The sequence below is a fragment of the Heterodontus francisci genome, chromosome 23 (genome assembly GCF_036365525.1).
Source record: "Heterodontus francisci isolate sHetFra1 chromosome 23, sHetFra1.hap1, whole genome shotgun sequence".
Lineage (NCBI taxonomy): Eukaryota > Metazoa > Chordata > Chondrichthyes > Heterodontiformes > Heterodontidae > Heterodontus > Heterodontus francisci.
This window is the reverse complement of record NC_090393.1, coordinates 49295648-49310724: the sequence shown is the minus strand read 5'-3', so window position 1 is coordinate 49310724 and position 15077 is coordinate 49295648. Positions and strand designations below refer to the sequence as shown.

Genomic DNA, 15077 nt, shown 5'->3' with positions numbered 1-15077 from the left:
CCTCCCCCCTCACCCACCCCCAACCTGCTGCTTCTCCTGGCAGCGAGGTGGGGAGCGAGTGGCGGGAGGGAACGGCGACAAGTTGGGCGCGTGAGAGAAGGTCGGGATGGAGCGGCAAGCAGTCGGTTGCAGCAGGATGGAGTGGTGAGCATAATGAAGCGATGGGAGGGAGCGGGAAACTAAATACGGTGATTGAGGTGGCGACAGCAGGAGGGTACTTTTGGGGGGTGGGGGCGGTGCGGAGGTGGCGATCGTGGCCATTGAGGGTGAGGGGGTTTGGGTTCAATTTTTTTGTGTTAAATTGAGCAATGCCATCTTTATTGCTGGCAGCTGCCTGAGACGTAGCACACAGTGACGCTTTTGTCGATGAGGTTGCGTTTGCCCATGTGTCAGTACTGTGCCACCTACTGATTGCATTGGCAGAAAATGCAGCCATTTATAAAACTTCTTTTGGTGGGGGAAAAGAACTACAGTAACAGTTCAAAATGTGTAGCAGAATGTTCCAAAATATGATTGTACTGTTAATGTTGAATTGCTGTCTATAAATGCTGAACTTACACTTTCAGAGCTAGAAGACGACAACGATGATGAGAATGGAGAAATGGATTCCAGTTCTGGGCGTTTTGTTCGTTACCAGTTCACTCCTGCCTTCTTGAGACTGAGGACAGTTGGTGCAACGTGAGTCATGAACTTTATTACTTTTAACAACCTTAAAATTGAGTCATGACCATCTTTTTTGTGTCTTGTGTGCAACGTTGCAGCTTGATACCATCAGGGACTGGAAAAAAGACCTAGCAACACCTGAGATTTTGTTCCATATTGATTCACCTCTCCTGACAGCCATCTTAGCAGTGAGTGCATAGATGGGCAAGGAAATCATTGTTGTTGTTGTACAGCATTGTCACCTCATGTCCCCTGAGAAATCTGAAGACTTCTGAGCCCCTCCCCATGATTTTTGGGGCTAATATGTTCTGATTCAATTCTCCCCCACCCCCTCCACTTCGCATAATTTAAAAAAAAATCATCCTGTGTGACCTCATGAAGTGGGCCAGTATCATCAGCATTTATATCTCCCAATCGTTTTACAATTCAGGGGATAAAATCAGGAGTGGTAACATGCTGCTAAGTCATAGCCATGGATTCCTCGTCATTGCCATTTTGCTGAATCTAGGGGTCCTCCATGTTCCTGATTGTAAAATATTTGGTTGCACCTCCAAATTTAGTTACGATACAACATACAGCATAAATATATTGGGCCTAAAATTCCTGGGCAGAACAAGAACACAAATCAGATCACAATCAAAAACAAATTAGATAGGGGTGGAATTTCCCAGTTCCGAAGAAGGGTCACTGACCCGAAACGTTAACTTTGCTTCTCTTTCCACAGATGCTGCCAGACCTGCTGAGTATTTCCAGCATTTCTTGTTTTTATTTCAGATAGGGGTGGATTTGGGGTAGGAGGGCTAGAATTTGGGATGGGCTCCAATTCCAGTGGGATTCTGCTCCTTTTTGCAAGGACTACGGTCTGATTGGAAGGAGCAGGTACTTATTGTGCCTATCTTCTTCCCTGATGTGTTTGAATGAAGTGGGACTGAGTTCTGCTTTTCCTGTGGCCAGCCTCATGGATGCCTGCATAAAACAAACATACTACACCAATATGGTGGTGTGGACCTAGAACAATGGGTTGGTGTAAGGGTATGCAGTAACAGTACAGAAGCTGAATTTACTGTCTCCCCAACAGAGCAGGAAAGGATTTGGGGCAGGGTCAACATTAGGTCAAGCTGGTGACTGGAAGCCTCATCCTGCTGTATTTCCAGCAAGGGAGTGAGGCTTGAAGAATTTTGTCTTTAATGTATGTAAAGCAAATGCACAAAGAGTATTTTTTCATTGTTGAGTTATACTGCCGGACAGTTGTAAATCTAGTTTACTGCATGCATGATAGCCTTGCTGACTAACCCTGGAAACCATTCTCTAGCATGACTTTGTAAATTTCTGAAAGATGTGGAACAAAGTGCCTTTGTTTTCAAATAACAAAATACATCCTTGAGAGAACTTAACAGAATATGTGTAAAATAAAAACAAAGTGCTGGAAATACTCAGCAGGTTAGGCAGCATCTTTGGAGAGAGAAGCAGAGTTAACGTTTCAGGAACATGTCAGAATATGTGTAACCTGCATGATAAAGCTGCTCCCTTCACTGACATGCAGACATATCAGTGAAAGTCAGTCATTTCCAGCACAGAAGGAGACCATTTGGCGCATTGAGCTTATGCCAGCTCTCCATACAGCAAACTGGTCAGTCTCATAACCCCGCTATACCCCATAGTCCTGCAAGTTTATTTCTTTCAAGTGTCCATCCAATTTCCTTTTTGAAATCATTGATTGTCTCTGCCTCCACCACCCTCGTAGGCAGCGAGTTCTAGGTCATTACCACTCATTTCATAAAGAAGTTCTTCCTCACGTCCCCTCTGCATCACTTGCCCAAAACCTTAAATCTGAGTTCCCTTGTCCTTGTACCATCAGCTAATAGGAGCAGTTTTTCTCTGTTTATCTTATCCAAACTGTCAGAATCTGTACACCTCTATCAAATCTCCCTTCAATCTCCTTTGCTTCAAAAAGAACCATCCCAGCTTCTCCAACCTAACCTTGTAGCTAAAATACCTCACCCTGGAACCATTATGTTCAACCTCCTCTGCACCCTGTCAAGGGCGTTCACATCCTTCCTAAAGTGTGGTGATGAGAACTGGACACAATACTCTAGTTGTGGCCTAACCAGAGATTTATAAACTTTCAGCATAACTTACCTGCTTTTGCACTAAATATATCTGTTTATGAAACCCAAGATTCCATGTGCTTTGCTAACCACTCTCTGTGTGTTGTTGTGAGCAGGTGGGAAATAAGGTGACTGGCTCCCACTTTTCACCTCCCAACTGACCGCAGATAGTGTATTTGTTAAACTAGTGTTTCAGCCCCTGTGATTTGTTTTCCAAATGAGCGCAGTGACAGGTTTTCTTGTAGGTTTGAAACAGAAGATTATTTATTGAACAATAATTACCAGAAATGATTGCACCACCCGTGCACGCATTCAGTCTCATGTGCACACTCAAGAAAAGATAGAAGGTAATGGGTAAGAAGCGTTAAGAGTTCACGGTGTAAAAGTCTGCTGTTTTCGGGGAAAACCTGTAGGATCCTCTTGAAGATAAGTTTTAGAGTTGCAGGCCTGTTTGCTGGGTCTCTTGCATTTGCTGGGATGTTGAAGTCTTCTGGCAGTCAACACTTCAGTTTGAAGATAGTGTTGTTATTTCTTAGTTCAATTTTCACAGGCGGAGGAGTTTTTTAAGAGTCACTCTCTTATTTCTCTGCAGTTGATTGCAATGTCGACTCAGCAGGGTTCAACTGTCTTAGCTGGAATTTATCTTTCTTTTAGCCGTGTGCTGGAGTTAAAGATGGAAAGGTAAAACTCATTAAGTGTTGGTCTCGCCCATGCGGCTTAGGATTCAGTTCCTGAGGGGCTGTATAATGGCTTTGGATTGCAGTCCATTTGGATAACTTGAGGTATTTTCAAACTTTATTGCAGTGATTGTAGCTGGAGGTGGGGTGTCTGCGAGTGCCTTTGTTTTAGCTTATTTTTGTGGATAGCTGACATCCATGTGTGATGAGCTGTTTACAATCTCAGTCCAGACAGGGTTAATGAGTTTTAGTTCTAGCAGGCATGAATGTGTATTTCAGTATGAGAGAAGGTGGATGTCATGTGACTTTGTCCTCTATCTTGTTGAAGGCAAGTATACCAGTCTTTTTAAATTGTTCTTTTTTTCATAACTCTCCAGTTTATTTTTATGCTTCCATCACTGCACTTCCCATGAGCGTGACAATGTCCTACCACCTGTTACGGCCAAGTGGGAAGGGGTGTGGATGGTTCCCACTGTTCACCTCCCAACTTACTGCAGCAAGTATTTTTTGTTACTAGGTTTTTAATCCCTTGTGTTTTTGTCAAATAGACAGTGATGGGTTTTCTTGTAGGTTGAAAGCAGAAGATTAACTATTTATTGAACAATATTCATTCCGGAAATGGACAGAACTGCACCCACATACACAAATGCGCACATACATACGTACACACACAAGCATAGATAGATAGAGAAGAAAAGAGTGAGTGGGTTGAAATGAGGGAGGTGTGCAGGGTTCACAGTAAACCTGTTAAATTTTCTCAAAGGACAGTTGCTCTTTTTAAAGTTGTAGGCCTGGGTTGTTTGTAGATTTTTCTGGTGGTTGAGACTTCAGTCTGGAGGTGGTGGTCATTTTCAGTCCTCTGCTGCACCAAGTTGAAGGGTAAAATTTGCAGCAGGGCTCCTTCTTTGGTTTTTGCTGGATCTCAGCTCTCGGCTGGACAGGCTTTCGTGATATTTTGATCTCTTCCCTCTCTTTCCCCCCCCCCCCCCAACCCCCTCTGGGCACCCCCTCTCGGCCCCCCTCCCCCCCTGCGGAGAGCTACTTTTTAAAATCTCTCATGTTGCCTCTGTTAGGAGACACAGTGCCCCCTCCCTGTTGTGACCAACAATGGACCAGGTTGTGGCTACTTCGGCCATTTTACAGCATATTGTCCACTTTTTTAAAAGGAGAAGTCAAATTATATAACTGTTCAGTTCGGGTTCTGTATTTTCATCGCTGTACTTCTTGCAAGCGTGACACCTCCCCCAAAATGTGAAAAAGGTGAAATTCCTTGGATTTAATTTTTTGTGTTTGTTTTTTTGGTTTTAGAAAGAAAATAGGAGGGTATAAGGTCACACCACTGCACACATGACACCTGTAGTATAGGGTGTTACTGGGCAGAATATTTAAATAGATAGTGAGCATCACTGGAAGTGATGTCATAGAATCTCTGCAGAACCTGTAGGGTTTAAGTGGAAGCCATAGCTGCACGACATGTGTGAATAAACTCATGTTACTCTAACTGTCAGACTCTTAGATATTCTGTACTAAGCCTCAATAGTTATCAGAATTTAGTTTTAGTTTAGAGATACAGCACTGAAACAGGCCCTTCGGCCCACCGAGTCTGTGCCATATTATGAGAATATTATGTAGTAGCAACAGTGAACTGAAGAAAATATGGAAAAATCTTTGCTCTTACTGGAGAAGTTAGAAAAATTAGTTGGACTGAAACAAGCCGAGGCATAGTCAAAATGGGTCTGGAAGATTGCAAGGCATCCTCCTGTATCGAGTCTTGTGCAGAAACCAGACAAGGTACAGGTCTAAATGCTATTGTATGCAATAGGGGCAGGTGCGAATGACATCCTCATTACTCAAAGCATAGATGAAGAGAAGGCTACATATGATAAAGTCGTTAAGGCACTCGAGACTGACTTTAAGGAAAAATGCCATCATGGAGCGCGCCAAGTTTAATAAGCGTACCCAGCAGAAAGGGGAGAGCCTTGATTCATTTATCAATGATTTATAGGATTGTGCTCGGTGTAGTAGACCACGGCCTTTCGGTTCATCTACAATCGAGGGATCAGCTTACAGTCACGAAAGCGGTTCAGTTGAGCAGGCAAGCAGAGGTTAGAAAGTTTAACCGGTTCATTGTTCGAGGGGAGAGGGAGAGTCCAATCTTGAAAGTAGCAGACTCCATTGAATATGTTAAGAAAACAAAAGGGAAAAATGGCGGTCAAAGACAGGAAAGGCAGGAAGAGCATCTAGAGGCAGCAGCAACTAATTGCAGTAGGTCTGGCCTGAGTGGGGCACCAGCGGGAAAGCTGCCCAGGCAGTGTGTCGTAGTAAAAAAAAAAAAGAGTGCTGCAAATATTAAAAGGAAATCCAAAGTGAATAAAAAAGTTAATGAAGTACAGGACGTGCAAAGTGTTGAAATACCTTTTTTGGGGGGAAATCCAAGGAACAAATGAGTGTTGCTGGATGGCAGAAGTTTTATGTGGAAGGCAACAAGACTAATTTTATAAAAGCAAAATACTGCGGATGCTGGAAATCTGGAACAAAAACAAGAAATGCTGGATTCACTCAGCAGGTCTGGCAGCATCTGTGGAAAGAGAAGCAGAGTTAACGTTTCGGGTCAGTGACCCTTCTTCGGAACTGACAAATATTAGAAAAGTCACAGATTATAAACAAGTGAGGTGGGGGTTGGGCAAGAGATAACAAAGGAGAAGGGGCAGATTGGACCAGGCCACATAGCTGACCAAAAGGTCACGGAGCAAAGGCAAACAATATGTTAATGGTGTGTTGAAAGACAAAGCATTAGTACAGATTAGGTGTGAATATACTGAATATTGAACAGCAGCAAGTGCAAACCTGAAGAAAAACAACTTGAAAAAAACAGTGGGTAAGCAAACTGAACAAACGAAGATGAAATGAAATAAATGCAAAAAAAGGTTGTAAAAAATGTAAAAAGGAATGTAAAAAAAAAAGGAAGAAAAAATAACTAAAAATGACTAAAAATGAAAGTAAAGTGGGGGGCTGTCATGCTGTGAAATTATTGAACTCAATGTTCAGTCCGGCAGGCTGTAGTGTGCCTAATCGGTAGATGAGATGCTGTTCCTCGAGCTTGCGTTGATGTTCACTGGAACACTGCAGCAATCCCAGGACAGAGATGTGAGCATGAGAGCAGGGGGGAGTGTTGAAATGGCAAGCAACCGGAAGCTCAGGGTCCTGCTTGCGGACTGAGCGGAGATGTTCCGCAAAGCGGTCACCCAGTCTGCGCTTGGTCTCCCCAATGTAGAGGAGACCACACTGTGAGCAGCGAATACAGTATACTACATTGAAAGAAGTACAAGTAAATCGCTGCTTCACCTGAAAGGAGTGTTTGGGGCCTGGGATAGTGAGGAGAGAGGAGGTAAATGGGCAGGTATTACACCTCCTGCGATTGCAAGGGAAGGTGCCCTGGGACGGGGACGAGGTGGTGGGGGTAATGGAGGAGTGGACCAGGGTGTCGCGGAGGGAACGATCCCTTCGGAATGCTGACAGGGGAAGGGAGGGGAAGATGCGACTGGTAGTGGCATCACACTGGAGGTGGCGAAAATGGCGGAGGATGATCCTTTGGATATGGAGGCTGGTGGGATGAAAAGTGAGGACAAGGGGAACCCTGTCACGGTTCTGGGAGGGAGGGGAAGGGGTGAGGATAGAGGTGCGGGGAATGGGTCGGACACTGTTGAGGGCCCTGTCAACCACAGTGGGGGGAAATCCTCGGTTGAGGAAAAAGGAGGTCATATCAGAAGCACCGTCATGGAAGGTAGCATCATCAGAGCAGATGCGTCGGAGACGGAGAAACTGGGAGAATGGAATGGAGTCCTTTCAGGAGGTAGGGTGTGAAGAAGTGTAGTCGAGGTAGCTGTGGGAATCAGTGGGCTTATAATGGATATTGGTAGACAACCTATCCCCAGAGATGGAGACAGAGAAGTCGAGGAAGGGAAGGGAAGTGTCAGAGATGGACCATGTAAAGGTGAGAGAAGGGTGGAAATTGGAAGCAAAGTTGATGAAGTTTTCTAGTTCGGGGCGGGAGCAGGAAACGGCACCGATACAGTCATCAATGTACTGGAAAAAGAGTTGGGGGAGGGGGCCTGAGTAGGACTGGAACAAAGAATGCTCGACATATCCCACAAAAAGACAGGCATAACTAGGACCCATGCGGGTACCCATAACGACACCTTTTACTTGAAGGAAATGCATGGAGTTGAAGGAGAAGTTGTTCAATGTGAGAACAAGTTCAGCCAGGCGGAGGAGGGTGTTGGTGGATGGCGACTGGTTGGGCCTCTGTTCCAGGAAGAAGCGGAGAGCCCTCAAACCATCCTGGTGGGGGATGGAGGTGTAGAGCGATTGGACGTCCATAGTGAAGAGGAGGCGGTTGGGACCAGGAAACTGGAAATTGTCAAAATGACGTAGGGCGTCAGAAGAGTCACGGATGTAGGTGGGAAGAGACTGGACCAGCGGAGAAAAGATTGAGTCTAGATAGGAAGAAATAAGTTCAGTGGGGCAGGAGCAGGCTGACACAATGGGTCTGCCGGGACAGTCCCGTTTGTGGATTTTGGGAAGGAGGTAGAAGCGTGCTGTCCGGGGTTGCGGGACTATGAGGTTGGAAGCTGTAGAGGGAAGATCTCCAGAGGAGATGAGGTCAGTGACAGTCCTTTGGACGGTGGCTTGATGTTCGGTGGTGGGGTCATGGTCCAGAGGGAGGTAGGAAGAGGTGTCTGTGAGTTGGCGTTGAGCTTCTGCAAGGTAGAGATCGGTACGCCATACAACAACAGCACCACCCTTGTCTGCAGGTTTGATGACCATGTCGGGGTTAGACCTGAGAGAACGGAGTGCCTCAAGTTCAGAGGGGGACAGGTTAGAGTGAGTGAGGGGGGCAGAGAAATTGAGACGACCAATGTCTCGCCGACAGTTTTCAATGAAGAGATCAAGAGCGGGTAAGAGGCCAGGGGGAGGGGTCCAGGTAGAGGGAGAATGCTGGAGGCGGGTGAATGGGTCTGCTGGTCGGGGGGAGGACTCCTGGTCGAAGAAGTGAGCCAGGAGGCGGAGGCGACGGAAGAAGAGCTCAACGTCATGCCGAGCGCGAAATTCATTGAGGTGGGGGCGTAAGGGGATAAAACTGAGACCTTTGCTGAGTACAGAACGCTCAGCATCAGAGAGGGGGAGGTCAGAGGGTATAGTGAATACACGGCAAGGGGTCAGATCAGAAGGGGTGGGGTCAGAGGGAAGTGAAGCGGAAAGAGGATCTGGAGGGGCATTAGTCCCCATCAGCTGCTGGAGCTTGCGTTCCTTAACACCTGAAAGGAAGAAAAAAAGATTTTTGTTAATGTGTCGGATGAGACGTAAGATGAGATGAAACTGCGGAGTAGAACAGATTTGAGATAAGGTAAGACGGTGCTGCTGGAGAGAGAGGTCCAGTGTGTGCATATGGCGGCGCATAGCACTGAGTGTGGATTTCAGGATGCGGCGAGAGTAGCAGTCCGAGGAACGTTGTATTTCCCGGAGATACCTGTGATCCTGGGTGGTTTCAAAGCATGATGGGTGAAACTGCAGTTGGAATCCACGTGGAATCAGTCGGAGCCGGAGACAGTCACTGAGGAAGGAGATGTGGCTGTGAAAACGAGTTTTGGTAGATACCTTATCAAACACCAGGAGGGAAATAGAAAGCAATGAAGGTGAACAAGGTAAAAGAGACAAACGAAAATCCCGTCGGAGAGAAGAGCAGAACTTCTTCAAGGTAGGCATTCCTGGAAGAGAAGTGGCAGTGAATTAAACACTAAAATAAAAGCAAAATACTGCGGATGCTGGAAATCTGAAACAAAAACAAGAAATGCTGGATTCACTCAGCAGGTCTGGCAGCATCTGTGGAAAGAGAAGCAGAGTTAACGTTTCGGGTCAGTGACCCTTCTTCGGAACTGACAAATATTAGAAAAGTCACAGATTATAAACAAGTGAGGTGGGGGTTGGGCAAGAGATAACAAAGGAGAAGGTGCAGATTGGACCAGGCCACATAGCTGACCAAAAGGTCACGGAGCAAAGGCAAACAATATGTTAATGGTGTGTTGAAAGACAAAGCATTAGTACAGATTAGGTGTGAATATACTGAATATTGAACAGCAGCAAGTGCAAACCTGAAGAAAAACAACCTGAAAAAAACAGTGGGTACGCAAACTGAACAAACTAAGATGAAATGAAATAAATGCAAAAAAGATTGTAAAAAATGTAAAAAGGAATGTAAAAAAAAGGAAGAAAAAATAACTAAAAATGAAAGTAAAGTGGGGGGCTGTCATGCTGTGAAATTATTGAACTCAATGTTCAGTCCGGCAGGCTGTAGTGTGCCTAATCGGTAGATGAGATGCTGTTCCTCGAGCTTGCGTTGATGTTCACTGGAACACTGCAGCAATCCCAGGACAGAGATGTGAGCATGAGAGCAGGGGGGAGTGTTGAAATGGCAAGCAACCGGAAGCTCCGGGTCCTGCTTGCGGACTGAGCAGAGATGTTCCGCAAAGCGGTCACCCAGTCTGCGCTTGGTCTCCCCAATGTAGAGGTTGTATATGTAAAGACTAATTTTATACTGGACACTGGAGCAGCAGTTTCAGTACTATCAGAAACAGAACCGTGACTGAAGAAGAACTGTCTCAAACCAACAGGTAAAAAATTATATGGGACTGGAGGCATCGAGTTGAGGTAATAGGAAAGTTGAAAACAATTTTGAGTTACCAGGGAAAAGAAATTCCTGTGACCTGATGTGCAATCAAGAATTAAAGTTGTTTACTCCTAAGCAGAAAAGGCTTGTATAGACCTACAACTAATATGTGGAGTAGAAGAGCAAGCAGCCTAGAAATCTTAGGGCTGAAGTTCCTAAATTATTCAATGGATTAGGAAAGTTAAAAATGGCACTCCACTTCACTGAGAAAGGATGCAGAGCCAGTGTGTTTGTACACGCCTAGGAAAGTTCCACATTCACTCCTGGAGGAAGTTATAAATGAAATCGAATTGATGAGAAAACAGGGAGTCACTTGACCTGTGTCAAAACCTACAGGGTGGTGCTCTGGTATGGTCCAGTGAAAAAACCTAATGGGCCCATTTGAATTTCTGTTGATCTCATGCAACTGAATAAGGCAGTGGAAAGAGAAATACATCCAATGTCATCAGTAGATGAGAGTTTGGCAAAGCTAGGGAAGAGCACAATTTTCACTAAATTGGATGCTAAGAATTGATTTTGGCAATTACCATTGGATGAGGAATCTAAACTCTTAACATTTATAACACCATTTGGAAGATTCTGTTTGAACAGATTGCCATTTGGAATTACGTCAGCACCAGAGATCTTTCAAACGGCGATGCCGGGAATCCTGGAAGGATTAGATGGGATCTTCTGCCATATGGATGCCTATTAATTCATGGAACCAATCAGAAGGAACACTATACAAGACTGCGAGCAGTACTAGAGATTGGAAGAAGCAGGTCTCACATTGGAAGAGAAATGTGTTTTTTTACAGCCAATGCTAAAATTGTTTGGACATACAATTGATGGGTCTGGTATTAAAGCAGATCCACAAAAGACAAAACTGAAAGAGGACTTCCCAGAGCCTAAAAACATTACAGAGCTTCAACGGTTTATGGGAATGGTCAATCAAGTAGGGAAATTACTGAATTTAGCCATGATCAATAAGCCATTATGACAGCTGCTGAAAAACAACTATGTTGGGTGTTAGAAAGAAGACCAACAAGAATCCTTTGAGAAAATCAAGAACATGCTAGTATCATCAGAAGTGTTAGTACATTATGACCCAAAGCTATCTGCCATCATAGCTGCGGATGTGTCAACAACGGGATTGGGAGCAGTCCTATTTCAAGTGCAGAGAGATGGGAGACACAGACCTGTATATTTTGCTTCTCGCTCGTTAACAAACTGAGCAGAGATATGCTGTAATAGAAAAGGAAGCATTGGCAGCAACTTGGGCATGTGAGAAATTTTCAGATTTACGGCCTAGCTCTTCAATTCAAAATTGAAACAGATCATAAACCGTTAGTTACTCTATTAAACACAAAGGAGCTTGTGAAATTACCTTCAAGAGTATAGAGGTTTAGATTAAGATTGATGAGATTTGAGTTGAAAACTGAACACGTTCCAGGGAAACAGCAGACGCTTTATCATGTATTTCACCAACAGGACCTGAAGGAGGAGATATTTTCCTTGAAGTAGAAGTTTTTGCTTTGACGATGACAACTTTACCTGCTACAGCTCAGAAACTGAGTGAAATCAGGAATGTGCAGAAAGCAGATGAAATATGTGTGGCAATCAGGGAATATTGCTTGAATGGATGGCCAACGTATATGCCACATAACCCTGTTCTAAGGCAGTATTATGATCAGAAGAGTTGTCTAAGCATTGTTGATGATTTATTGATCTGTGATGAGAAATTAGTTATCCCTGGAGTATTGGTAGTGTAGGTCAGATGATCGGCGCAACATCGAGGGCCGAAGGGCCTGTACTGCGCTGTAATGTTCTTCTAAAATATTGAGATTAGAGATCTTGGAGAGATTAAACCAAGGACATTTGGGAATAATAAAGTGTAGAGCCAGAGCAAGAAATTCATTATGGTGGCCTGGTTTTTCTAAAGAAATTGAAGAGATGATACTGAGATGTATCACGTGCTGCCAATTGTCATGAGACGAAGGACGCACTCATGTCATTTTCTTCACCATCTGGACCATGGATATGGATAGGTATGGATCTTTTTGAGCATAGGAGTAACTTGTCAGGCATCCAACCTGGGAAATCAGTTTGGTTTAGAGACCAAAATCAGTATGGAGAAGTGATAAAACAATCACCATATTCTGATCATACATTGTCCAAACTGACCATGGAATGATGAGAAAAAACAGAAGGTCATTGGTGGCGATGCCAAAGCAGCAGCAAATACAGGAGGACCAATCATCTCAAAGATTTGATGAACCAGTGATGCTGCAATCATCCATCAACCCAGAAAACAACCCAAATGAAGAACTTGAGTCATCCAATAGTTTTACTCAAGCACAGCAGAGTCAGAAGGAGGAACTAAAAGAGTCAAAACCTCAAACCCCTTCAAAAGAAAGAACATGTTACGGCAGACTTGTAAAATCACCACAGTGGTTAACAATCAATGAAAAGAGAAGTCAGAGACTTGGGGGGTGGTGAGTGGGGGAGACATAGTAACCCAACATAGGGTTGTTACTGGGCAGAATATGTAAATAGATGGTGAACATCAACGCAGGAAATGATGTAATAGAATCTGTACAGAACCTCGTGTAGAGTGTAAGTGGAAGCCATAGATGCAAGACGTGTGTAAATAAACTAAAAGCAAAATACTGCAGATGCTGGAAATCTGAAATAAAAACAAAAAGTGCTGAAAATACTCAACAGGTCTGGCAACATCTGTAGAGAGAGAAGCAAAGTTAATGTTTCAGGTCTGTGACCTTTCATCAGAACTTTGTGTGTAAATAAACTCCTGTTACTCTAACCGTCAGAATCTTTGGTTGTTTACCTTAATGCATTTTACATTCCTTTTACCTTTACTTCGGGGGTAGTTTTTCCCCAGTCTGTCCCATGTCCTCTGGAACATTACTGCTCGCAAATAGCTATCCAGCTTCTGCTGTACTCCCCTTTGACACTTCAGCTAGGTGAGGCATCTCCCTCACACTTGGTTTGCCTGTTTGGGAGCTTTCCTTGTCCCTATTTAAATCTTTAAAGAAGGTTTTTGATTTCCCTTCAATTTCTGTGTTTATTTCCGTTCCTTCAAATTCCTCTGGCTTCTTCTTGGCCTCTTTAAATTCTACTGGCTATCGCGCCCTCCACCCCCAGTGGGATTTTTGGGACTTCCTCAGCTCTCTGCAGAATTCTCTTCAGAATTTCGTTTGTTCCCCCCAGCTTCTCCAGTCTCCATGGACTGCTCTGGACCCTCTGGGTACAATACAGTGCTTCCTGCCAAGTCATAGCCCAGCAATAGGTCGAACCCCTGCATTGGTAAGCTTGGAATGACCCCAACCATCATTACCCTGGTGACCAACATACTCTGCAGGTAAACTTCAACTTCAAGCATTTGCCAGTAAGCCCTTTTACCATTACTGTGGTATTTGTTCTGCATTCGAGTGGCATTTCTATAAACTTAGCTATGTATAGTGTTGAAAACAACCGGGGGAGGGCGGGGGTGAGTGTATCCCTGAGGATGGTCATCTCTAAGCCTGGTGCCTGTGATACAAAAGGAGTCATTTTTTCTTCTGTTAAAAAAAAAAAAATTCTGATAGGTGTTCTGATCCAGGGTTATATTGGAGCACATGCTCACTACCTTCATAGCTACAGACACTGGCTTGACTGCAGCACCCCCTGTTGGTTTTTGGATACCAACAATCTGCCTTGACATGCCCAGATTTTCTACACTGGAAATATATCGGGCATACGCGTACTGGTTTATCATCTTGGTTCCTTCTTTTAAAAGTTGGAGACCGATCTGGGTTTCCTTCCCTACTTTTCACTCGAGCCCATTTCTGCTTTATCTGCAACCCTTCTATCTCTCCCTAGCCTGTAAGAGTTACTAGATCCAAATTTATTCTGAGTTAGGGGTCTGTGTATTAACTCATAGTCATCAGCCATTTCTGCTGCTTCTCTTACCCTTGTAACTCTTTGCTCTTCAATATGGGTTCTTATATTAACTGGGATGCTATTTTTAAATTCTTTCAGCAACAATATTTCTCTCAAATTTTCATATGTGGGTTCTAGCTTGAGCGATCATATCCAGAAATTGAAAGCCATATGTTGAATTCTTTCAAATTCAACGTAAGTCTGTGTGGAACTTTTCCTAGTGTGTCTGAATTTCTGTCGATATACTTCAGGTACTAACTCATAAGCATTTAGAATTGCAGTTTTAGTTTGTGCATAGTCAGAGGAATTCTCTTCTGATAACACAGAAAAAGCTTCACGAGTCCTACCCTTGAAGTTGCCCTGTCAGAGGAGAGTCCAAAATTCTTCCGGCCATTTTAACCTGGTAACTATTTTCTCAGAGGAGATGAAATATGACTCGGCCTCCTCTTCATTAAATTTTGGCACTAACTGTGAGTGCCTGAATACATCAAAGTTTGTTCCAAATTGGGGATAAAGTTTGAGAAACTGGTAGCATGCTCACCTTGGGCTTGGCGCTTTTCTAACTCGAACTTTCTTGCTGCTTCCTCTCCTTCCTTCTGCAATTGTATTTCCTCGCGCCTCAGCTGCGTCTCCCCGCGCCTCAGCTGCGTCTCCCCGCGCCTCAGCTGCGTCTCCCCGCGCCTCAGCTGCGTCTCCCCGCGCCTCAGCTGCGTCTCCCCGCGCCTCAGCTGCGTCGCCCCGCGCCTCAGCTGCCCCCTCTTGCCTTTCCTTCTGAATTCCAGCTAGGGCTATCCTTTCTGTTTCAGATTACATGCGTTCTTCTTTGGCTCAGGAGTACGTTTAAATAGCTTAGCTAGACTCACTGTTTAGGGTTTCTTTGCTTTTTGTTTGAAAGTGACTGCCACCTGGACAGCTAAGCTTTTTAAATTTTCAATACTTAATTTATTTAACTTCTTATGGGATATGTCTCCGTGCTCTACAAAT

At 44.3% G+C, this 15077-nt stretch overlaps 1 protein-coding gene across 1 annotated transcript in view; it reads left to right on the top strand.

Moving 5' to 3' along the window:
- Positions 1-15077, top strand: part of unc119b (unc-119 lipid binding chaperone B) — a 69648-nt gene that overhangs the window by 29292 nt on the left and 25279 nt on the right. Inside the window, exon 3 of the mRNA XM_068055210.1 lies at positions 567-678. Coding sequence (XP_067911311.1) covers positions 567-678 — 112 coding nt within the window. The remainder of the gene's footprint in view (positions 1-566; positions 679-15077) is intronic.